The 24,309-nt window shown below is 43.8% G+C and overlaps 1 protein-coding gene across 1 annotated transcript in view; it reads left to right on the forward strand.

Annotated features, from left to right (window-relative positions):
• LOC311108505 (sorting nexin-17-like) overlaps positions 1-24,309 on the forward strand; it is an 83,638-nt gene that overhangs the window by 12,404 nt on the left and 46,925 nt on the right. The window contains exons 2-4 of the mRNA XM_084151137.1: positions 12,595-12,669; positions 14,647-14,764; positions 20,969-21,033. Of these exons, the coding sequence (XP_084007263.1) occupies positions 12,595-12,669; positions 14,647-14,764; positions 20,969-21,033 (258 nt within the window). The remainder of the gene's footprint in view (positions 1-12,594; positions 12,670-14,646; positions 14,765-20,968; positions 21,034-24,309) is intronic.

The raw sequence follows: 24,309 nt of genomic DNA on the forward strand, positions 1-24,309 counted from the left end.
TGTTGGCGCAATTATTAGAAAATGGAAGTTCAAGATGACGGTCAATCACCCTCGGTCTGGGGCTCCATGCAAGATCTCACCTCGTGGGGCATCAATGATCATGAGGAAGGTGAGGGTTCAGGTCCCCCTGCTCAAGCCAGCACATGTCCAGGCCCATCTGAAGTTTGCCAATGACCATCTGGATGATCCAGAGGAGGAATGGGAGAAGGTCATGTGGTCTGATGAGACAAAAATATAGCTTTTTGGTCTAAACTCCACTCGCCGTGTTTGGAGGAAGAAGAAGGATGAGTTACAACCCCAAGAACACCATCCCAACTGTGAAGCATGGAGGTGGAAACATCATTCTTTGGGGATGCTTTTCTGCAAAGGGGACAGGACGACTGCACCGTATTGAGGGGAGGATGGATGGGGCCATGTATCACGAGATCTTGGCCAACAACCTCCTTCCCTCAGTAAGAGCATTGAAGATGGGTCGTGGCTGGGTCTTCCAGCATGACAACGACCCGAAACACACAGCCAGGGCAACTAAGGAGTGGCTCCATAAGAAGCATATCAAGGTCCTGGAGTGGCCTAGCCAGTCTCCAGACCTGAACCCAATAGAAAATCTTTGGAGGGAGCTGAAAGTCCGTATTGCCCAGTGACAGCCCCGAAACCTGAAGGATCTGGAGAAGGTCTGTATGGAGGAGTGGGCCAAAATCCCTGCTGCAGTGTGTGCAAACCTGGTCAAGACCTACAGGAAACATATGATCTCTGTAATTGCAAACAAATGTTTCTGTACCAAATATTAAGTTCTGCTTTTCTGATGTATGAAATACTTATGTCATGCAATAAAATGCAAATTAATTACTTAAAAATCATACAATGTGATTTTCTGGATTTTTGTTTTAGATTCCGTCTCTCACAGTTGAAGTGTACCTATGATAAAAATTACAGACCTCTACATGCTTTGTAAGTAGGAAAACCTGCAAAATTGGCAGTGTATCAAATACTTGTTCTCCCCACTGTATGTGTGTGTGTGTGTGTGTGTGTGTGTATATATATATATATATGTATATATATATATATATATATATATATATATATGTGTATATGTTCATTCAGAATGTTTCCTAAAGGAGCCTGTCTGGACTTCCTCCTCTTTCATGAGAACCAAATGCTCCTGTCATGATTTAATCTTGTAAAGGGCCTGTTTTCCGTAGGCTACATTTTATTTCTCTCTCTCATCAGGCGTCCTCTCTTGCCACTGCCATCAAATGACCGCAGCAGCAGGGTTTGTGACATTATGTGAACATTTTGGGAAAAGTAGGAGAACCCATTCGTTTGAATGGTTTTTTGTGTGTGTCGAAGTAGGATCTGTATTTAAAATATATATATATATATATGCAGAAAAGCCAAAAGACAATGAAGGTATGTCTTTATTTTGATTCCATTAATGTTGTGACAGATCCTCCTCAACAAAAAGGCATTTCTTAATTTATTGATTTAATAGTTATAAGTAATAACCTGAATAATAATGAAATGCTGTGATAATAACCAAGTGTAATGGTTTCAACTAAGTTTGATTTAAGAAGCATATCCATGTAACCAAGTAGTCACTACTACTACTGGGCTACGTTCCAAATGGCACTCTATTCCCTATGTAGTGCACTACTTTAGACCAGAGAATGGCACCCTATTCCCTACATAGTGCACTACTTTAGACCAGAGAATGGCACCCTATTCCCTATATAGTGCACTACTTTAGACCAGAGAGGGGCACCCTATTCCCTACATAGTGCACTACTTTAGACCAGAGAGGGGCACCCTATTCCCTACATAGTGCACTACTTTAGACCAGAGAATGACACCCTATTCCCTATGTAGTGCACTACTTTAGACCAGAGAGGGGCACCCTATTCCCTACATAGTGCACTACTTTAGACCAGAGAATGGCACCCTATTCCCTATATAGTGCACTACTTTAGACCAGAGAGGGGCACCCTATTCCCTACATAGTGCACTACTTTAGACCAGAGAGGGGCACCCTATTCCCTACATAGTGCACTACTTTAGACCAGAGAATGGCACCCTATTCCCTATATAGTGCACTACTTTAGACCAGAGAGGGGCACCCTATTCCCTACATAGTGCACTACTTTAGACCAGAGAGGGGCACCCTATTCCCTACATAGTGCACTACTTTAGACCAGAGAATGGCACCCTATTCCCTATATAGTGCACTACTTTAGACCAGAGAGGGGCACCCTATTCCCTACATAGTGCACTACTTTAGACCAGAGAGGGGCACCCTATTCCCTATATAGTGCACTACTTTAGACCAGAGAGGGGCACCCTATTCCCTACATAGTGCACTACTTTAGACCAGAGAATGACACCCTATTCCCTATGTAGTGCACTACTTTAGACCAAAGAATGGCACCCTATTCCCTATGTAGTGCACTACTTTAGACCAGAGAATGGCACCCTATTCCCTATATAGTGCACTACTTTAGACCAGAGAATGGCACTCTATTCCCTATATAGTGCACTACTTTAGACCAGAGAATGGCACCCTATTCCCTATATAGTGCACTACTTTAGACCAGAGAATGGCACCCTATTCCCTACATAGTGCACTACTTTAGACCAGAGAGGGGCACCCTATTCCCTACATAGTGCACTACTTTAGACCAGAGAATGACACCCTATTCCCTATGTAGTGCACTACTTTAGACCAAAGAATGGCACCCTATTCCCTATGTAGTGCACTACTTTAGACCAGAGAATGGCACCCTATTCCCTATATAGTGCACTACTTTAGACCAGAGAATGGCACCCTATTCCCTATATAGTGCACTACTTTTGACCAGAGAATGGCACCCTATTCCCTATGTAGTGCACTACTTTAGACCAGAGAATGGCACCCTATTCCCTATATAGTGCACTACTTTAGACCAAAGAATGGCACCCTATTCCCTATATAGTGCACTACTTTAGACCAGAGAATGGCACCCTATTCCCTACATAGTGCACTACTTTAGACCAGAGCCCCCTAGGGAATAGGGAGCTTATGGGCCCTGGTCAACAGTAGTGCACTATATAGGGAATAGGGTGCCATTTGGGACGTGGCCCAGGCTTGATCTTAATACAGAGGGATTGTCTGTGTACCTTGGAACCAGGAGCTGTAGCACCACAGGACGGTACAGGGGCCTTAGGAACACAATGTCTGCTTTTCAAATGGTGGAATTCCTGTGTGAGAGAACACTCATTCTTTTTGACTTCTCTCACTTCCTGTGGGCTCGGAACAGGCAACATACTTCCTGTCTATTTAATATGGGCTCTGTATGTGCAGACTGATATTAGAGGTGAAAACGGTGTGTGTGTGTGTACAATAATTGATAGTCTGTCTTGTTTAGCAGATTGAAACAGGTCAGGGTCTGTTAGTTATGCTTTGATATCATCATCCGTTGGGTGTGTTCTTGGTTTATTTACTGTGAGGTTCCCAGTGGTGTAAAGTACTTAAGTAAAAATACTTTAAAGTACTACCTAAGTAGTTTTCTGGGGTATCTGTACTTTACTTTACTATTTATATTTTGGCCAACTTTTACTTTTACTTCACTACATTCCTAAAGAAAATAATGTACTTTTTACTCCATACATTTTCCCTGACACCCAAAAATACTCGTTACATTTTGACAGGAAAAAGGTCCAATTCACACACTTATCAAGAGAACATCCCTGGTCATCCCTACTGCATCTGACTCGCTAAACACAAACGCTTCATTTGTAAATGATGTCTGAGTGTTGGAGTGTGCCCCTGGCTATCTGTAAATGATGTCTGAGTGTTGGAGTGTGACCCTGGCTATCTGTAAATGATGTCTGAGTGTTGGAGTGTGCCCCTGGCTATCTGTAAATGATGTCTGAGTGTTGGAGTGTGCCCCTGGCTATCAGTAAATGATGTCTGAGTGTTGGAGTGTGCCCCTGGCTATCTGTAAATGATGTCTGAGTGTTGGAGTGTGACCCTGGCTATCAGTAAATGATGTCTGAGTGTTGGAGTGTGCCCCTGGCTATCTGTAAATGATGTCTGAGTGTTGGAGTGTGCCCCTGGCTATCCGTCAATACAAAAAAAATAAACAAATTGTGCCGTCTGGTTTGGTTAAAATAGGGATTTTGAAATGGTTTGTATTTTTACTTTTGATACTTAAGTATATTTAAAACCAAATACTTTGACTTTTACTCAAGTAGGATTTTACTGAGTGACCTTTACTTGTCATTTTCTTTTTAAGGTATCTTTACTTTTACTCAAGTATGGCAATTGATTACTTTTTCCACCACTGGAGGTTCCACTAGGTATGTTCTGGGTTTATTTACTGTGAGGTTCCACTGGGTATGTTCTGGGTTTATTTACTGTGAGGTTCCACTGGGTATGTTCTGGGTTTATTTACTGTGAGGTTCCACTGGGTATGTTCTGGGTTTATTTACTGTGAGGTTCCACTGGGTATGTTCTGGGTTTATTTACTGTGAGGTTCCACTGGGTATGTTCTGGGTTTATTTACTGTGAGGTTCCACTGGGTATGTTCTGGGTTTATTTACTGTGAGGTTCCACTGGGTATGTTCTGGGTTTATTTACTGTGAGGTTCCACTGGGTATGTTCTGGGTTTATTTACTGTGAGGTTCCACTGGGTATGTTCTGGGTTTATTTACTGTGAGGTTCCACTGGGTATGTTCTGGGTTTATTTACTGTGAGGTTCCACTGGGTATGTTCTGGGTTTATTTACTGTGAGGTTCCACTGGGTATGTTCTGGGTTTATTTACTGTGAGGTTCCACTGGGTATGTGTCTAAATGTATTGTTCCCTGTGTGTTGTTTCATAGAAATACTTCCCTTTCCAATGTGAATCCCTGGGAATGTCCTTTGAGCCAATAGATCCAATAAACTCCTTCTCAGAACTAGTTCCACGTGACTTTGTTCCAAGAAGCATCAAGTGAACTCACTGTGCACTTGAATGTGTTGTTATTGCCACAATAATCTTGCATGTGTTGAGAAACGTTGAAGACTGCAGTTCCCATGAACCTCTACGTTGAAGACTGCAGTTCCCATGAACCTCTAGCCTTGGATCTCTCTGGGCCCAAACGTGTGCAGGATGATTTCCTTAGGTCCAAACCTCTACATTTCACACTGGGTCTTATGGCATTAGAAAGCATGTGAATTTTATTTATCTGCTCTTTGGAGCAAACTAAGCATCTCCCATGTCTCTTTATGGACTGAATACTACCCTGAGATATGCATCAACAACTCAGTCTTTTCACTTAAATCATGCTTTACGTTAATCATGAGTCATACATTGACATTAAATGGAAGATTTTTGTTATAAGGGGCAATCACATTCTTGGACTTATCAATTAATGATATCTACCCATTTGATTCTTAAAGAAGATAACTTAGAAATGCCTCATGTCCTTAGTTTAACGGTCGTACCCCGTCACAACCCTAAACAGAAGTGTTTGTAAACAAAGTAAATGGAACCAAACACTATAGTTTCAAAACATGGTTAAAACTATCATGTTGATATCATGGATGGTCAGTCCTCGCATCCATAGCGCTGTGTCTATGAATTTGAGAGTGGTTACATTTCTCCAGCCCTATCCATCAGCTTTTTACCGAAACCATGGCGGGGAGTAGTCTGATTTGCTGCTTTAAAGGCCATGTTAAATCTGACAATATAAATAAATATCTGGTGAAGACGCCGGTTCTACAAACAAGTAGCTATATTATTCCTCGGCCCCAAGTCCTAGAATACAACTCAAATGATCTGCTTGAAGTTAATTGTATCTTCTTTTTTTTTTTTTGTATACGTGTACATGAGTTTGTTGGTAAAAGGCATCAACTTGGCATTGCTAGCTGGCTTCTGACCAATTCATGCTACTTTATTAGCAGCTGGCAAGCCGTATCAGGCAGCTTTTAGATGGGAAAATAAATAGCTATATTTGCTAAGCTATCCCATCTGATTTGATCAAAATGCCATTAGCTAGCTAGCTTGAAACTGCTGGGGGAAGTTGGGTAAATTTGGCTAATTTCCACCATTGGTCTTGAGTTCACCACCTTAGCTATCTAAGTGGACTGCGGCTAGGTTTCTAGAAAATAACAACTATACATTTGCTAGCTATAATACTGACTATTGTGAACACGTTTTGTCCAACTACTTCATTCCCCTGCCTGTTTGTTTATGCACTGGTGACTGAAAAGGTTGGCAAGAAAAATGCCCCTTCTTGATTTCACTGCAAATAGGCTGTGTTGTTTTGGTATCATTTGGCTGAATAGGCTTGTGCACATTTTACATTTAGTGTTTCATTAGTTAACTAAGTTACTGACTGACTAGGTTAATTTTGTTATTCATGTGTTTTTTGGTGTTGTTTCATTTCAGATGAAGAGAAGAGTTAGATCACTAGAACAGACAGACAGACAGACAGACAGACAGACAAGCATCTCGGTTGGAGTACTGATTTAGGATCAGTTTAGGCTTTTTTTAAATATCACAGTGAATAATTACATTGACAAGGGAGAGCTGGTCCTAGATCACTAGTCATACTGTGAATACGGGCCGGGAAGAAAGCTGTTGGCTAATACCGTGCACGGCCTTCTTTCACCACAGGACCCTACAGGTATTACAGTCAATGAACTGAATATTTGTATGTGAATTTCCATATCAATGACACTAACAAACGGGTTGACTTGTTCAGCAACATGTGCAGTGAACATGTCTTTGCTGATGTAAGGTACATAATGCGTTGTCATCTCCCTGTCACACCACTGCATGCTGTGACATGGGGCCTGGATGGGGACAGCTGTGACATGGGGCCTGGATGGGGACAGCTGTGACATGGGGCCTGGATGGGGACAGCTGTGACATGGGGCCTGGATGGGGACAGCTGTGACATGGGGCCTGGATGGGGACAGCTGTGACATGGGGCCTGGATGGGGACAGCTGTGACATGGGGCCTGGATGGGGACAGCTGTGACATGGGGCCTGGATGGGGACAGCTGTGACATGGGTCCTGGATGGGGACAGCTGTGACATGGGGCCTGGATGGGGACAGCTGTGACATGGGGCCTGGATGGGGACAGCTGTGACATGGGGCCTGGATGGGGACAGCTGTGACATGGGGCCTGGATGGGGACAGCTGTGACATGGGGCCTGGACGTGACATGGGGCCTGGATGGGGACAGCTGTGACATGGGCTTGATGGTGACACACATCATCTTCAAGCTTCCTGACTGAAGACTGTGGCCTTCAGTGGTACTGGAAGCAAAGGCCTTACCTGGGAGTACAGCAACAGTCTCTCTGTCCCACAGCCATTCTGTCAATATGTATTGTATGTAACCACTCAAATTCATACCAACTGCTACGGACGCAAGCACTGACTTATATTGACTTTGTCCTATTCTTTAATCTTGTCTGGGATATACCCTACAGTTCAAAAGTTTTAACACCAACCCATTCAAGGGTTTCTCTTTATTTGTACTATTTTCTACATTGTAGAACAATAGTGAAGACATCAACTATGAAATAACACATATGGAGTCATGTAGTAACCAAAAAAGTGAGATTCTTCAAATAGCCACCCATTGCCTTGATGACAGCTTTGCACACTCTTTGCATTCTCTCAACCCGCTTCACCTGGAATGCTTTTCCAACAGTCTTTAAGGAGTTCCCACATATGCTGAGCACTTGTTGGCTGCTTTTCCTTCACTCTGTGGTCCGACTCAACCCAAACCATCTCAATTTGGTTGAGGATGGGGGATTGTGGAGGCCAGGTCATCTGATGCAGCACTCCATCACTCTCCTTCTTGGTAAAATAGCCCTTACACAGCCTGGAGGTGTTCTTGCCATAATATGGACTTGGTCTTTTACCAAATAGGGCTATCTTCTGTATACCCCCCCTACCTTGTCACAACACAACTGATTGGCTCAAACGCATTAAGAAGGAAAGAAATTCCACAAATTAACTTTTAAGAAGGCACAGCTGTTAATTGAAATGCATTCCAGGTGACTACAAGTGCCTGGATTAGGACCTGTGCCGCTTCCTGTGTAAGGCAGGGTCGTACTCTCCGAATGTTGTAGAGCATGAACCTACAGGATCAGGTCACCGCCTTGATGTTAGCGGAGAACGACAGGGTGTTGTCCAGGGTCACGCCAAGGCTCTTCGCACTCTGGGAGGAGGACACAACGGAGTTGTCAACCGTGATGGCGAGAAACATTATTGTGCACAGACAACAGCACAAAGGGCAAGAAGGTAGAGACAACAATACATCACGCCAAGCAGCCACAACTGTCAGTAAGAGTGTCCATGATTGAGTCTTTGAATTAAGAGATGGAGATAAAACTGTCCAGTTTGAGTGTTTTTTGCAGCTCGTTCCAGTCGCTAGCTGCAGCGAACTGCAGGGATGTGTGTGCTTTGGGGACCTTTAACAGAATGTGACTGGCAGAACGGGTGTTGTGTGTGTGTGTGTGTGTGTGTGTGTGTGGAGGAAGGGTATGGCTGCAGTAGGTATCTCAGATCGGGGGGAGTGAGGCCTAATGGTTGCATCTATCTTTGCCCGGCTCCAATAAATCAGATTACAAACCTGCAGAGATGAACTAATGTAGGGTTCATGTGTGCCTACTTTGTGATTCATGCCTGTAAATGAAGAGCGGTCGTCACAAAATCATACGTCCCGCCTATTTCTCTTCTTAAAATCACATTTTACACCTAACCACACTGCTAAATGTGTGTCTAACCTTTTGAAATTGAGACCAAAAAGCAAATGTTTGTTTTCATGAATTTTTTACGATATAGCCAATTTTGACTTTGTGGCTGTGGTAACTAGTTAACCTAACAGCTATTTTGTGATAACGGTTACGACAAATGACATGTCACACGTAAATTCATAGCTCATGTTATGGCTCCACCTATCATCTCGCTAACAATTGCTACCCCGACTTATTCCATCATGACATCGACATGCTCCTCATTCGACTGTAGTTAGCTGCTAGTTTAGCCAGATGCAGCCTGTGATTGTTGAGGCCGGGCTAATTTTGCAGCCTAACTGCTTCAAATAGGGTGATTAGGCTAGGTAGCTAGCTAGCTAAATGACAACCCTATTATTCTAGAAGTTTCGACTTAATTCAGAAAGTAGGGCTCTGGTCAAAAGTAGTGCACTACATAGGGAATAGGGTGTTATTCTCTGGTCTAAAGTAGTGCACTACATAGGGAATAGGGTGTCATTCTCTGGTCAAAAGTAGTGCACTACATAGGGAATAGGGTGTTATTCTCTGGTCTAAAGTAGTGCACTACATAGGGAATAGGGTGCCATTCTCTGGTCTAAAGCAGTGCACTACATAGGGAATAGGGTGCCATTCTCTGGTCTAAAGTAGTGCACTACATAGGGAATAGGGTGTCATTTGGGACACACTGCTGTCTTTTGTCATCTGTCATAATTATTCCTCACTCAGCCTGCCTGAACATTTCGTTTAGCCTGCATGTGCATCTTTATACTATTATTTCGTTCTACAGTATGCTTCTCTTGTCCTGTGATTGACCCCTGTGTTTAGATTTTGGTACATTCCTGTTCCAGTTGACCAACTTTAGCCTGCAGGAAGCAACCACCAGCATCCTTAAAGTTGGGGGTCACTATCAGAAACTAGTTGTTTAAGACGGATGACATGGCATCTTGTTGACTAGTATGAACAGACTGGCAGACTGACGGACAGACGGACTGACAGACAGACGGACTGACAGACAGACAGACGGACTGACAGACAGACAGACTGACGGACAGACGGACTGACGGACAGACTGACGGACGGACGGACGGACTGACAGACAGACGCGAATGGACAGAGAGATGGAATCTTATGTTAATTATTTTATCTATAGATTACAGTCTATAGTTTAAACTCTATAGTCCATAGTTTACAGTATATAGTTTATAGTTTACAGTCTATAGTTTATAGTTAATGATCTATAGTGTATAGTCTAATACTTTCTGAAGACAGTCTAGGCCTAGACAGATGGTTTCTGAAGACAGACAGATGCTTTCTGAAGACAGTCTAGGGCTAGGGTCAGATGCTTTCTGAAGACAGTCTAGGCCTAGACAGATGCTTTCTGAAGACAGTCTAGGGCTAGGGTCAGATGCTTTCTGAAGACAGTCTAGGCCTAGACAGATGCTTTCTGAAGACAGTCTAGGGCTAGGGTCAGATGCTTTCTGAAGAGAGTCTAGGCCTAGACAGATGCTTTCTGAAGACAGTCTAGGGCTAGGGTCAAATGCTTTCTGAAGACAGTCTAGGGCTAGGGTCAAATGCTTTCTGAAGACAGTCTAGGGCTAGGGTCAGATGCTTTCTGAAGACAGTCTAGGGCTAGGGTCAGATGCTTTCTGAAGACAGTCTAGGGCTAGAACAGATGCTTTCTGAAGACAGTCTAGGGCTAGAACAGATGCTTTCTGAAGACAGTCTAGGGCTAGGGTCAGATGCTTTCTGAAGACAGTCTAGGCCTAGACAGATGCTTTCTGAAGACAGACAGGCAGTTCCAGGTCCCCCAAGGGACAATAGATAACCAGACAGACTGAAGTCAAACTTGAAGTAAATTCCCCTGAAGTCACAGAACAGAAGTCTGTTCTCATTTCCTACACAGTATACAGTAGTTCTGGACTGTTGTTGAATTGACGCATTGCCAGATGCTCTGTCTGCAACTTTGCATAGCATTCCTGTGATATGTTTTATTCATAAGAAACATGGCTAATATCTATAAGACTGATTTTAAAGTAGAGCTGATGCAAGATTGTGTCATAACAAGTTGGTGAGGTGATGAACTCTTGGACAGAATACTGATTTCCTTCTACAAAAACAGTTTTATCAGTTAGGCTAGTGGTCCATTGCTGGCTGTAAAACAGTTGAAGAGAGACAGGGTTTGGTTAAAGAGAGACGGGGTTTAGCTATGTGTCTGAGGAGAGGGGCAGGGATTGGCTTTGCGTCTGTTGAAGAGAGAGGCAGGGGTTGGTTAAGGAGAGGCAGGGGTTAACTATGTGTTGAGGAGAGAGGCAGGAGTTAACTATGTGTTGAGGAGAGAGGCAGGGGTTGGCTGTTCTGTTGAGGAGAGAGGCAGGGGTTGGCTGTTCTGCTGAGGAGAGAGGCAGGGGTTGGCTGTTCTGTTGAGGAGAGAGGCAGGGGTTGGCTGTTCTGTTGAGGAGAGAGGCAGGGGTTGGCTGTTCTGTTGAGGAGAGAGGCAGGGGTTGGCTGTTCTGTTGAGGAGAGAGGCAGGGGTTGGCTGTTCTGTTGAGGAGAGAGGCAGGGGTTGGCTGTTCTGTTGAGGAGAGAGGCAGGGGTTGGCTGTTCTGTTGAGGAGAGAGGCAGGGGTTGGCTGTTCTGTTGAGGAGAGAGGCAGGGGTTGGCTGTTCTGTTGAGGAGAGAGGCAGGGGTTGGCTGTTCTGTTGAGGAGAGAGGCAGGGGTTGGCTGTTCTGTTGAGGAGAGAGGCAGGGGTTGGCTGTTCTGTTGAGGAGAGAGGCAGGGGTTATCATACCAAAACACCTCCGTGTTCCAAGAAGAAATGTGTCATATTAATGAAGCCTTCCACAACGGAAAACCGCGGTTCATATTAGCTTTGCCTGCCTGTGATTGGACTCTACATCTGACCCCACTCACATGATTGGCTATTGTCGATTCCAAACATTACTGTTGCGTAGGTGGAGCCTGATAGCTCTTGTCAAAACAAACAGGAAGTTGAGCCAACAAGTTAACTTCTGGTTTTGCAACACCATTCATTACCCTACATCCATAACAGTGTGTTATTGGGCCACTGCATAACACAAGCTACATCTGTGGATGAAAGACTTGTGTTAGGCTGTGCAATGTATTCCCAGAGCAGAGCAACACTTAATCAATCTAGGCTATGTCCCAACTGGCACCCTATTCCATATACTGTATAGTGCAGGCCCTGGTCAAAAGTAGTGCCCTATATAGTGAATAGGGTGCCATTTGGGAAGCCCCCTAGTTTACATTTGACATTTTAGTCATTTTAGCAGACGCTCTTATCCAGAGCGATTTACAGTTAGTGAGTGCATACATTTTTCATACTGGCCTCCCCCCGTGGGAAACGAAACCCACAACCCTGGCGTTGCAAGCGCCACGCTCTACCAACTGAGCTACATAAATCCATGATGAAAACAAAGCCTATGAACTGAGCAGCGCTAGATAATACACCTCAGACAGACCTTACGGTATGTTGCAAACAAATAAATAATCTGGCAATGTTTTTTTACAACCCAATTCATACAGTCCCCATTTTTACCACGTTGTGCCTTTTTTTTAATATTTCCCATGCGCACGCTGTCAAATTTAGGAGTGGGAGTAGACCTATGTAGGTGGACGTTTTTATTTTAATAAATCCAGTAATTCATTCTTAATTTGTTTTAGGCAGGTCCCAAGAAACATTATAGCACTAATAAAATGTATTTTCAAAATAATAGAATGACATAATGAGTTTTAATTTGAGTTGAATTATTTTACTGGTCTGTGTAGCCTATATGCGAGAGTAACTAACTGCTCAGTAAGAATCTATTGTGACCTCATCTCTTCTACAGGCCTTCAACATCCATGTGAATGGTGTCCTGCACTGTCAGGTCCGCTACAGCCAGCTCCTGGGCCTACACCAACAGGTAAGCACAATACATACAGTGCTTTTGGAAAGTATTCAGACCCCTTGACTTTTTCCACATGTTGTTACGTTACAGCCTTATTCTAAAATTGATTAAATTGTCCCCCCCCCCCCCCCCCCTCATCAATCTACACACAATACCCCATAAGGACAAAGCAAAAACTGGTTTTTAGAAATGTATGCTAATTTATTGAAAATAAAAAACTGAAAAATCAAATTTTACATAAGTATTCAGACCCTTTTACTCTACTTTGTTGAAGCACCTTTGCTCTGTCTGGGCCACTCAAGGGCATTCAGAGACTTGTCCCGAAGCCACTCCTGCGTTGTCTTGGCTGTGTGCTTAGGGTCGTTGTCCTGTTGGAAGGTGAACCTTCGCCCCAGTCTGAGGTCCTGAGCGCTCTGGAGCAGGTTTTCAACAAGAATCTCTGTACTTTGCTCCGTTCAAACTTTTAAGTAACTAACTATTTTAAGATATTGTAGCAGGCACCACATTGTTGCCATAATCTTTCTTTGTCTTGGGACTCAAACCCAGGTCCAGCGACTGTCAAGCCAACGCCTTAACCGTTACGCCAAGAGGTCTGAACCTTTTGATGAGGTCGCTAGGTGTTGGGTTAAGGTTGCTACATTACCCCCTTCCTTTGGGAGAGCTTGTCCACACACTTTTTCTATACCAAGTCCCTCACGTGGACACGCCTCTCTGATGGCCTCACGGGCGCCATCCCACTTCTGACACCAATGTAGCGAATTCGGGGGTAGTCCCAGGTCCAGCGACTGTCAAGCCAAAGCCTTAACCGTTACAAGGTTACGAGGTTGCAAGGTGTTGGGTTCAAGGAAAGGTTTTCTATTTTACCACAAAATCTCTATTTTTTTTATGTAAATGGATGTTATAGAAGGATCCAGACTCCTTTTTTTGTGATTTCAAGTTTTTGAGAAACTTACCCGAAACATCAACTCACTTCCTCATCCTTGTTGCGTAGTATGGGGGCTCAATTAACATGAACAAAGGCTCCAAAATCATCCAAATATGTCCTTTTAGTAACGGCAAAGCTCTCAGTATAGTGATGCAGGTCTTTAGATAATAATAATAATAATAATAATAATATGCCATTTAGCAGACGCTTTTATCCAAAGCGACTTACAGTCATGAGCGCATACATTTTTACGTATGGGTGGTCCCGGGGATCGAACCCACTACCCTGGCGTTACAAGCGCCACGCTCTACCAATTGAGCACATTAAATGGTGTCATTCCGAACATATCCGTGACGTTATATTCCATTTTGTTTGCGACTCGAGTGATACCTTTCCGTCCATTCTTACAGGTAGCTGACAAAATAAAGAAAACACTTGAATAAATGAGGGATACAAAGTTATATTGAAAGCATGGGGTGCTTCCACACAGTTCCAGACACTTGGGGCGCATTGAAGATGTTCTGGCAGCTCGTGGTGGCCCAACACCGTTTTAAGACACTTTATGTTGGCGTTTCCTTTATTTTGGCAGATACCTGTTGCCGCAGGCTACATGGAGAATGGAACAGCTAGATGGGGGGAAGCGTCTCGAGTCGCACAAAAACTGAATATAACAGTTTGGAATGACACAATGTCATGTGTACAACATCTAAAAACCTGTTTCACTATACTGAGAGCTTTTTCCTTTTCTAAACGGATGAATTTTTTTTTTTTTTTTAGCCTTTGTTCATGTTTCTTTCAGGGAGTACTTACACAACAAGGATGAGGAAGTGATTTTGCTGTTTCTCAAACGTGAAATCACAACAACAAAAAAGGAGTCTGGACCCTTCTATAACATGCCATTTACATCATCAAAAATAGAGATTTGGTTGTATGAAATAACTTTTATCCTTATAAGGTTGCTACAATATGATCGGTCTCAGAGTAGTTCAAACATGATGGTGATGACAAGTCCTTTCTTCCCATTCGGCTTCAGACCGTGAACATGTAATGTTTTTATTCCCTCCCAGATAAAGAAGGAGTACGGGAACAATGTGGTGCCTGCTTTCCCCCCGAAGAAGATCTTCACGCTGACGCCGGCTGAGGTGGAGCAACGACGTGAACAGCTGGAGAAATACATGCAAGCTGGTGAGATCACATTTATCAGTTCTGGGCCCTGTATTTGAGGTTTGGGGGTCAATTCCATTTGCAATTCACTCAATTCGGAAGATGAATTGAAATTCAATTTCCAGTATCGTTGAGAGAAAAGTGAGTTTATTTTCTACAAGGATGTTTAAAATTCTCAAATTCAAATCTAATTCACCTCGGCTAAATTGAACTAAAAGTGACCTCCGCCTTTCCCATGGGGAGGAGGGTATGGTGGAACAGACAGAAGCTGACTCGGTAAAAGGGCAGTATGGTGGAACACACAGTAGCTGACTCATGATCTCCTGTTGCAACATTTCCACCAGAATGACCAATCCTTGTAGCAGAAACCTTATTAGACACTGTCTACCTCAGCCTGGTGTGGTTGAGTCTTCCTCAGCCTGGTGTGGTTGAGTCTTCCTCAGCCTGGTGTGGTTGAGTCTTCCTCAGCCTGGTGTGGTTGAGTCTACCTCAGCCTGGTGTGGTTGTGTCTTCCTCAGCCTGGTGTGGTTGAGTCTTCCTCAGCCTGGTGTGGTTGTGGTATTTATGTGGGCGGTAGCGTACAGGCTCTGACTAGACCACACACACACACACACACACACACACACACACACACACACACACACACTAGGGTTGGACGGTATCCAGATTTTCATATCGTCATACCGTCGTTCTCTCATCCCGGGATTTACGGTATTAACGGCTTAGTACACAAGGGGGCGCTAAAATCCCCTCGCAAAAAAAGCCCATTGGGCGTCTATTACCAGAATGCTAACAGAAATAGCACAAGTACTAGTGGATTTCCATGGAGGCTACTAGCTAAATACGCAAACGAGCACAAACGAAAGTAAACAGATTGCAAAGACAGGTAATTCGGAAAGTTTTCAGACCCTTTGACTTTTTCCACATTTTGTTACGTTACAGCCTTATTCTAAAATTCATTAAATCGTTTTTTTCCCCCTCAACAATCTACACACAAAACCCCATAATGACAAAGCAAAAACAGGTTTTTAGAAATTTTTGAAAATGTATTTAAATCAAAAACGTTTATTACATTTACATAAGTATTCAGACCCTTTACTCAGTACTTTGTTGAAGCACCTTTGGCAGTGATTACAGCCTTGAGTCTTCTTGGTTATGACGCTACAAGCTTGGCACACTTGTATTTGGGGAGTTTCTCCCATTCTTCTCTGCAGATCCTCTCAAGCTTTGTCTGGTTGGATGGGGAGCGTCGCTGCACAGCTATTTTCAGTGCTGCAGAGATGGTTGTCCTTCTGGAAGGTTCTCCCATCTCTACAGAGGAACTCTAGAGCTTTGTCAAAGTGACCATTGGGTTCTTGGAGGCACAGTGTTCTTGGGGACCTTCAATGCTGCAGACATTTTTTAATACCCTTCCCCAGATCTGTGCCTCGACTTAATCCTGTCTCGGAGCTCTACGGACAATTCCTTAGACCTCATGGCTTGGGTTTTGCTCTGACATGCACTGTCAACTGTGGGACCTTTATATAGACAGGTGTGTGCCTTTCCAAATCATGTCCAATCAATTGAATTTACCACAGGTGGACTCCAATCAAGTTGTAAAACATCTCAAGGATGATCAATGGAAACAGGATGCACCTGAGCTAAATTTCGAGTCTCATAGCAAAGGGTCTGAATACTTATGTAAATATGGTATTTCATTATTTAATTTTTTTATACATTTGCAAAAAATTATAAAAACCTGTTTTCACTTTGTCATTATGGGGTATTGTGTGTAGATTGATTAGAAACATGTTTTATTTAAGGCTGTAACGTAACAAAATGTGGAAAAGGGGAAGGGGTCTGAATACTTTCCGAATGCTCTGTATATAGGGAGGAGCTACCGAATGTCATGTTTGGTGATGTTGGACATTTACAAGCGAACGTGAATCAGAGACATTGTGCAAATGAACAAGGTTTTGATGCAGCTTGGAGGAAGACCAGTACTGGCTCTGGAGCAGCAGCTTGGAGGAAGACCAGTACTGGCTCTGGAGCAGCAGCTTGGAGGAAGACCAGTACTGGCTCTGAAGCAGCAGCTTGTCTGGAGGAAGAACAGTACTGGCTCTGGGGCAGCAGCTTGTCTGGAGGAAGAACAGTACTGGCTCTGGAGCAGCAGCTTGTCTGGAGGAAGAACAGTACTGGCTCTGGAGCAGCAGCTTGTCTGAAGGAAGAACAGTACTGGCTCTGGGGCAGCAGCTTGTCTGAAGGAAGACCAGTACTGGCTCTGGAGCAGCAGCTTGGAGGAAGAACAGTACTGGCTCTGGAGCAGCAGCTTGTCTGGAGGAAGAACAGTACTGGCTCTGGGGCAGCAGCTTGTCTGGAGGAAGAACAGTACTGGCTCTGGAGCAGCAGCTTGTCTGAAGGAAGAACAGTACTGGCTCTGGAGCAGCAGCTTGTCTGGAGGAAGAACAGTACTGGCTCTGGAGCAGCAGCTTGTCTGAAGGAAGACCAGTACTGGCTCTGGAGCAGCATGTGTACAAGCTGTGTCTGTGTGGAGTCTGGAGTCGCTAGGGCAACGGGCCTGCCTGCTCTGCTTGGAGTTGCTAGGGCAACGGGCCTGCCTGCTCTGCTTGGAGTCGCTAGGGCAACGGGCCTGCCTGCTCTGCTTGGTGTCGCTAGGGCAACGGGCCTGCCTGCTCTGCTCGGAGATGAGGGAGGAGGGGCAGAGAACGGAGAGGAGAGAAGAACGCAAGGAAATGAAGATAGTGGCAGCTGTACAAAAAGCTCCTCCAAAGAGCTTTGACTTCTCTAACAGGTCGGTAAGCTAACATAATATGATGCCCGTCACCGTATTAATTCAGCCACTAGCAAGTTCAACTTTGGGGTCGCATTAACGCAGAATTCTGTGTTTTTTTCCTCGCAGGAAGAAAAGAGAAAACGCATCAGAAATATCTTGCTGCGCAGATCTAAAATGCTTCTTATTGTCATTTCTGCATAAGACTCATTTTGTGCTTCAGTTTCACTTCTCCACTCCGATGAGAATTCAGGAACGGGCGTTCTATCTCCACTCAGCTCAGACTGATGTGGAGCTACTTTTCTCTGGTCCTTCTCTCCGTGTAGCCTGCCTAGTTTTCTCTGGTCCTTTCCTCCGTGTAGCCTGCCTAGTTTTCTCTGGTCCTTCTCTCCGTGTAGCCTGCCTAGTTTTCTCTGGTCCTTTCCTCCGTGTAGCCTGCCTAGTTTTCTCTGGTCCTTCTCTCCGTGTAGCCTGCCTAGTTTTCTCTGGTCCTTTCCTCCGTGTAGCCTGCCTAGTTTTCTCTGGTCCTTCTCTCCGTGTAGCCTGCCTAGTTTTCTCTGGTCCTTTCCTCCGTGTAGCCTGCCTAGTTTTCTCTGGTCCTTCTCTCCGTGTAGCCTGCCTAGTTTTCTCTGGTCCTTTCCTCCGTGTAGCCTGCCTAGTTTTCACTGGTCCTTTTCTCTGTGTAGCCTGCCTAGTTTTCACTGGTCCTTTTCTCCGTGTAGCCTGCCTACTTTTCACTGGGACATTTAGCTGGCTACATTCTTTCTATGATAAACATTATAAATATATATATGTCCATGCGTCATTTTAGCAACAAAAAAAAAGACAGTGCTTTTTCATTGTAAGCTCATTTACTTGTGCGTCTGCCAGCTAAATAGCGTTCTGTTGTCATTTGAGGAAAATGAAGATGTTTCCTGCTGAATGTGTTGCAGTAATGCATTTTATGTGAAGGAAAACTATAGTTGCGCGTCCCTGATCACTCTATTGAAGAAGAAAAAAACACTGTGTGACCCCTGTCAATAATACACAGCTGGATTCCCCTGCTCCCACTTTCTCCTGACAAACACGTGACTGGTTCAACTGTTCTGGAAACTACGGTTCATAATGTAAAATAATGTGACCGGTGAAATGAAGAATGTGATCTGCTTCAACGGTATTGAAAAAATATCCCATGGCTATTTCCAAATACTCCAGTATACCGCCCAAGCCTAACACACACACACACACACACACACAGAGAGCATGATAGTAGTTGAGGCCATGGCCTCATGACTGTCCTCCTGACTCTTGACAAACCTGGAACTAGATATCCTCACTGTTCTGTTCTCTTCAGATCCATTCATAATGTTAATAGAACTAATAGGAAAGTTTGATTTATATTGTTTTGGTCAAACAAGCGGCCAGAGATACTGGCCAGGCCCTGGGTTTTGGTCAAACAAGCGGCCAGAGATACTGGCCAGGCCCTGGGTTGAGCACACCAAAGTTTCAACCCTGCCTCAGTTGGTCCTTGTCAGGAACGAGATTTCTTTGCCAGCTAATTTCTCAATTTACAGGTCCAAAGGGACCCACCAAGCCTCGGCTTTGGCCAGACACTTCCCCAAACAGATCAAGGGTGAACTGTGGTCGTACACACACCGACACACACACACACGCAGACCAACACGCAAAGAGAAGAACTGAGCGAAACTGAGCTGGCAGCAGTGTTGAGCATTTGTTTGAATCCTCTCGAGCACTGGCAGTTAGCACAGAACAAACTGAGCCTTGTTGGGGCATATTTGCTCATAGTCTGTAAGCACACAGACAAAGACACACACCACCGGGTCTTCCTGGTTGACCGACCGCTTGCTGGGAGGATGTTACATCACGGTTTTAACACGGTTATGGAAAATCTACTGCCACAAACACAATCTGCTCTCCCATGTCCCTGAACACTGTGTGTGTGTGTGTGTGTGTGTGTGTGTGTGTGTGTGTGTGAACTCAATCCACCACAGGAATTGTGTGTCTGTCTGTGTCCTCCAAAGGGCACTTCTAATTAAGTGTACACCCTATTTAGGGGTGAGAATTGCAGCACCGCCCTCATACTGTGATTCCATTGTGCCGGACAATACACTGTAGAGATTGCCTGGTTAGGTAAATAAACCACTGTAGAGATTTCCTGGTTAGGTAAATAAACCCCTGTAGAGATTGCCTGGTTAGGTAAATAAACCCCTGTAGAGATTGCCTGGTTAGGTAAATAAACCCCTGTAGAGATTGCCTGGTTAGGTAAATAAACCGCTGTAGAGATTGCCTGGTTAGGTAAATAAACCCCTGTAGAGATTGCCTGGTTAGGTAAATAAACCGCTGTAGAGATTGCCTGGTTAGGTAAATAAACCACTGTAGAGATTGCCTGGTTAGGTAAATAAACCACTGTAGAGATTGCCTGGTTAGGTAAATAAACCCCTGTAGAGATTGCCTGGTTAGGTAAATAAACCACTGTAGAGATTGCCTGGTTAGGTAAATAAACCGCTGTAGAGATTGCCTGGTTAGGTAAATAAACCGCTGTAGAGATTGCCTGGTTAGGTAAATAAACCACTGTAGAGATTGCCTGGTTAGGTAAATAAACCGCTGTAGAGATTGCCTGGTTAGGTAAATAAACCACTGTAGAGATTGCCTGGTTAGGTAAATAAACCGCTGTAGAGATTGCCTGGTTAGGTAAATAAACCCCTGTAGAGATTGCCTGGTTAGGTAAATAAACCGCTGTAGAGATTGCCTGGTTAGGTAAATAAACCACTGTAGAGATTGCCTGGTTAGGTAAATAAACCGCTGTAGAGATTGCCTGGTTAGGTAAATAAACCGCTGTAGAGATTGCCTGGTTAGGTAAATAAACCGCTGTAGAGATTGCCTGGTTAGGTAAATAAACCGCTGTAGAGATTGCCTGGTTAGGTAAATAAACCACTGTAGAGATTGCCTGGTTAGGTAAATAAACCCCTGTAGAGATTGCCTGGTTAGTCACATCTGGAGATGTCAGGTTGAATTGGCTCCTACTGATTTACAGATAGTTGAAGCCACGTCAGAAGACCTTCTCAGCTCCATGTAGCTATATCCTACTACTACAGATTGATGACGTTCATATAGCTATATCCTGCTACTACAGATTGATGAGGTCCATGTAGCTATATCCTACTACTACAGATTGATGAGGTCCATGTAGCTATTTCTTGCTACTACAGATTGATGATTAACAAATTTACATTTAGGTCATTTAGCAGACGCTCTTATCCAGAGCGACTTACAAATTGGTGCATTCAACTTATGATAGCCAGTGGGACAACCACCCTATTATTATTATTATTATTATTATTATTATTATTATTATTATTTTATTTTTTTATGGGGGGGTGGGTAGAATGATTACTTTAAGTGCTGACGTGGCCCTCTCTCTAACATCTCTCTAATCTTCTCTCTTTCCACCACAGTGCGTCAGGACCCAATGCTCGGAGCCAGTGAGATGTTCAACAGCTTTCTAAGGAAAGCCCAGCAGGTTGGTACTGTAGCTAGCTAGTATGTCTTCCACCCTGACTGTGTAATTGTTCTGTAGCTAGCTAGCATGTCTTCCACCCTGGCTGTGTAATTGTTCTGTAGCTAGCTAGCATGTCTTCCACCCTGGCTGTTGTTAAGTTGCGTCAATTCAAATCTGGTATTGGAACAAAAAGAGGTCAATACACGTCTTCTATAATAGACTAGTATTTCAATTAATGCAAAACACTTCAATGGTAAATATGATGTTCGTATATACGGGTCCACTGAAATACCACGCAGGGCAGACAGAGAACTGGTCCATTGTTATAAGTTCTTCTTTAAATACTCTGACAGAGATAGTTCCCGCTCCCTGCTGGCCTATCAGAGTAGAGACTGAGCGTGGTTTAGACTTACTCAGCCTATCGTTGGCGCACAGGCTGGTCCCAGACCCTTGGCGCTTCATTGTTGCCAGGTGTCAGTTGTTTTCTCCACAACTTGTCTCGAGTCAGCAACCCCAGACATCTTTGTAGCAGAACACATGTCCTTGAGCGTTCTAACAAAGAGGCAGTGTGTGTGTGTATGTGAGACACAAGTCTTATCTCCGCCTACCCCCTAATAGATCCCCACATTAATCACAGCTTGTTATGTTGACCAATTTATATCAGTACAGTACAAACCTATTATGTTTAATCATTAATGCTTTCTTATTAAGCTAACAGCACATCTAAAATATAAGAGAATAATTTCCCACAATCCCCCTTTTCACACCCACTGGGTGTGAACCCAAAATAAGAAGGGAAATTTAGGATTCCCCCCTTTGACACCCACTAGGGTGTCACTCATTAAAATACAATACAAACAAAAAGAATCACACTTTTATTAATAGGCAATAATGATAATAAAAAATAAAAACCCTCAGTCCTTCCATCTACACCCAACTGGTACTAGGTTGGCTACCAGTCACCCAGGAACTTCAAACCTTCACATAAGGAAAGACAAACATTCACAATGGTTAACTTGATTAATAAAGCATAAAACATAAACAGGGAAGTAAACGTTGGTCCCCTTTAGACACCCTCTAGGGTGTCACTCCACCACCTCACCAATAGCAAACCAAGGGTCATCCTTTGTCAACCCCATCTCAGTGTCTGCATCCCCTTCTTGAGCCCCTAGGAGGGGCATCATACCAGCCGTATGCACGACATCTGTAACAGACTTTCTCAGACAAGGAATTACACAGGCAGCACAGCACATTAATATTAGAAACACAACTACTAGGGTCAGAAATCCAGTAACCACCAACTTACCAAACCAGGAGAACAGTCCGTTTTCCCTCCATTCCAGCCATGCTCTTCATTTCAGCTGATAGTTTATCTAAACCAATTAGGGCTTTAGAGATACTCCCGTCAGGACTGGTATTGTTAGGGATAAACGTACAACAATGGCATACCATTCTACAGACACCACCCCTTTCTGCCTGATCTAGAGCCAACCTCTTTTTACGAAGTCATAAGAGTGAGATGGCGGATAATTGTTCAAAGATCCCTTCTGTTGCATCCCTAGTCCAGCCAATAAATCGTTGTTGGTCGTAATAGATGTAATTAATCCAATTCACAATTTTGTTTATTGTCACCCACCAAAAGAACGTGGTAGTAAACCCTTCCCCTAATTGTTTCATAGCTCGGTATCCATCCGATACCCCCCTTGGTAGCCCAATCGCATCCATCTAAATAGGGCTATTCTCCTTCTTGTCAAAACTCCTCCTACATCTGTTCAATCCTTGGTTCCTGGTGATTAATTCTAACTAGCTGAACCAGGGCGCACGTATCTAGCCACCCTTTGGAATTCTCTGCCTTATACTGCCTTTCCTGGCACACGCCCACCACACCGGTTACAGGGGCTGTAAGGTTTAGAATTCTCTCCTGTGCTTCTGAACTTAAGTCAGTCACATTACTACTATCTCCAATTGATAATTGGTGATGTCTTTGTTTCTCTTTACCCCCCATCTGGATGTTCAGTCCCCCTCAGTCTCATATCCCCATCCCCAAGTGTGTTTAAACACTTGAGTCTAGGAACAATCCGCCGTGGGGGCCGAACACGAATATAATGGGATTTTATAATCCCAAGTTGCTTATTGACATGTACCCCACCCGTTGGCTACGTCCCTAACCCTTATTTTGAATCTGACATTCTGCCCTTCTCTGACTCCCATTTTGTAGGCCACTCGTCCTTGACGGTCAGTATGTCGGGTCGCTTCTCTTCTCTTTTACTTCTTAACAATGGTAAGGGCATAGCGTAATTGGTGGTGGATCTTGAAATATCAAGACCATTACCGAGACTATGATGCAACTCAAGTTATCCGTATTCCCAAAAACCGCCAACCCTCTCCTGTCCTCAGTCTTTCTGCTTGGTACTACCCCATACTCACACCCTGAGAACACACTACAGTGATGATAGGTCGGGGTAGGAGATCTTCGTTAACAGAGGTGATCCCCAGACCCTATTGGTCCAGTTCTTCTCTCTAACTCTGCATGTGTTCAATGGCGCTTGTATGTGTTCTTACCTTTTTGCAGTGGGTAACGTGGACCCAGGTTGCTCTTTCTGCTATTCTAATGGCAAAGGCAGTGACCAATATAACCTGATAGGGCCCTTCCCAACAGGCCTGCTTCCAGTTTTTCTTCTTTAGGGACTGGATGCTCACCAGTCACCTGGTTAGATAGTGGGTCACCTTCTCCTTTAGTTCACATGTGGGGCTCAAAACCTCTGACATACGGGTGTGGTTAATAAACTATCTTCACACATGTTCAGCTCTCAATTTCTATTTCTGACTGCATTCTCTTTCTAGACTGTATCTAAACCTTTTTTTTAAAAAGTATTTTGTCCTCTCCTTCGTATAGATTTATTATTTAATCCTACCATCCCCCTTTTGACACATGTTTTGCTCATTTTTCAATATTACCACCTACCTAAACAATCACTTAGGTAATATTGGTAATTTATCATCCAATTGCCATCCCTTATTTTTTAAATACTGCCTAATTTTAACATAACAACCCTTTATAACCATCATACTAGGTGTGTTGTTTTTTATTTGAAAAACCCAATTTGAAAAACGACAACCACAAATAGCCAGGCCCCACTTGATTTGGTAGCTCACTGCCTAAATACTGCCCAACTTCACTACTGCTCCCCCTAGCCCTGGTTAACATTCCAATGAGATAGACTAATCTCTTTCTCCTGGTTATACATTTTGTTAACCTTCAATTACCATCAGTAATCTAAAGATGGTAGTGCACAC

This window comes from Coregonus lavaretus (genome assembly GCF_964263955.1).
Source record: "Coregonus lavaretus genome assembly, chromosome: 33".
In the NCBI taxonomy this organism is placed as follows: domain Eukaryota; kingdom Metazoa; phylum Chordata; class Actinopteri; order Salmoniformes; family Salmonidae; genus Coregonus; species Coregonus lavaretus.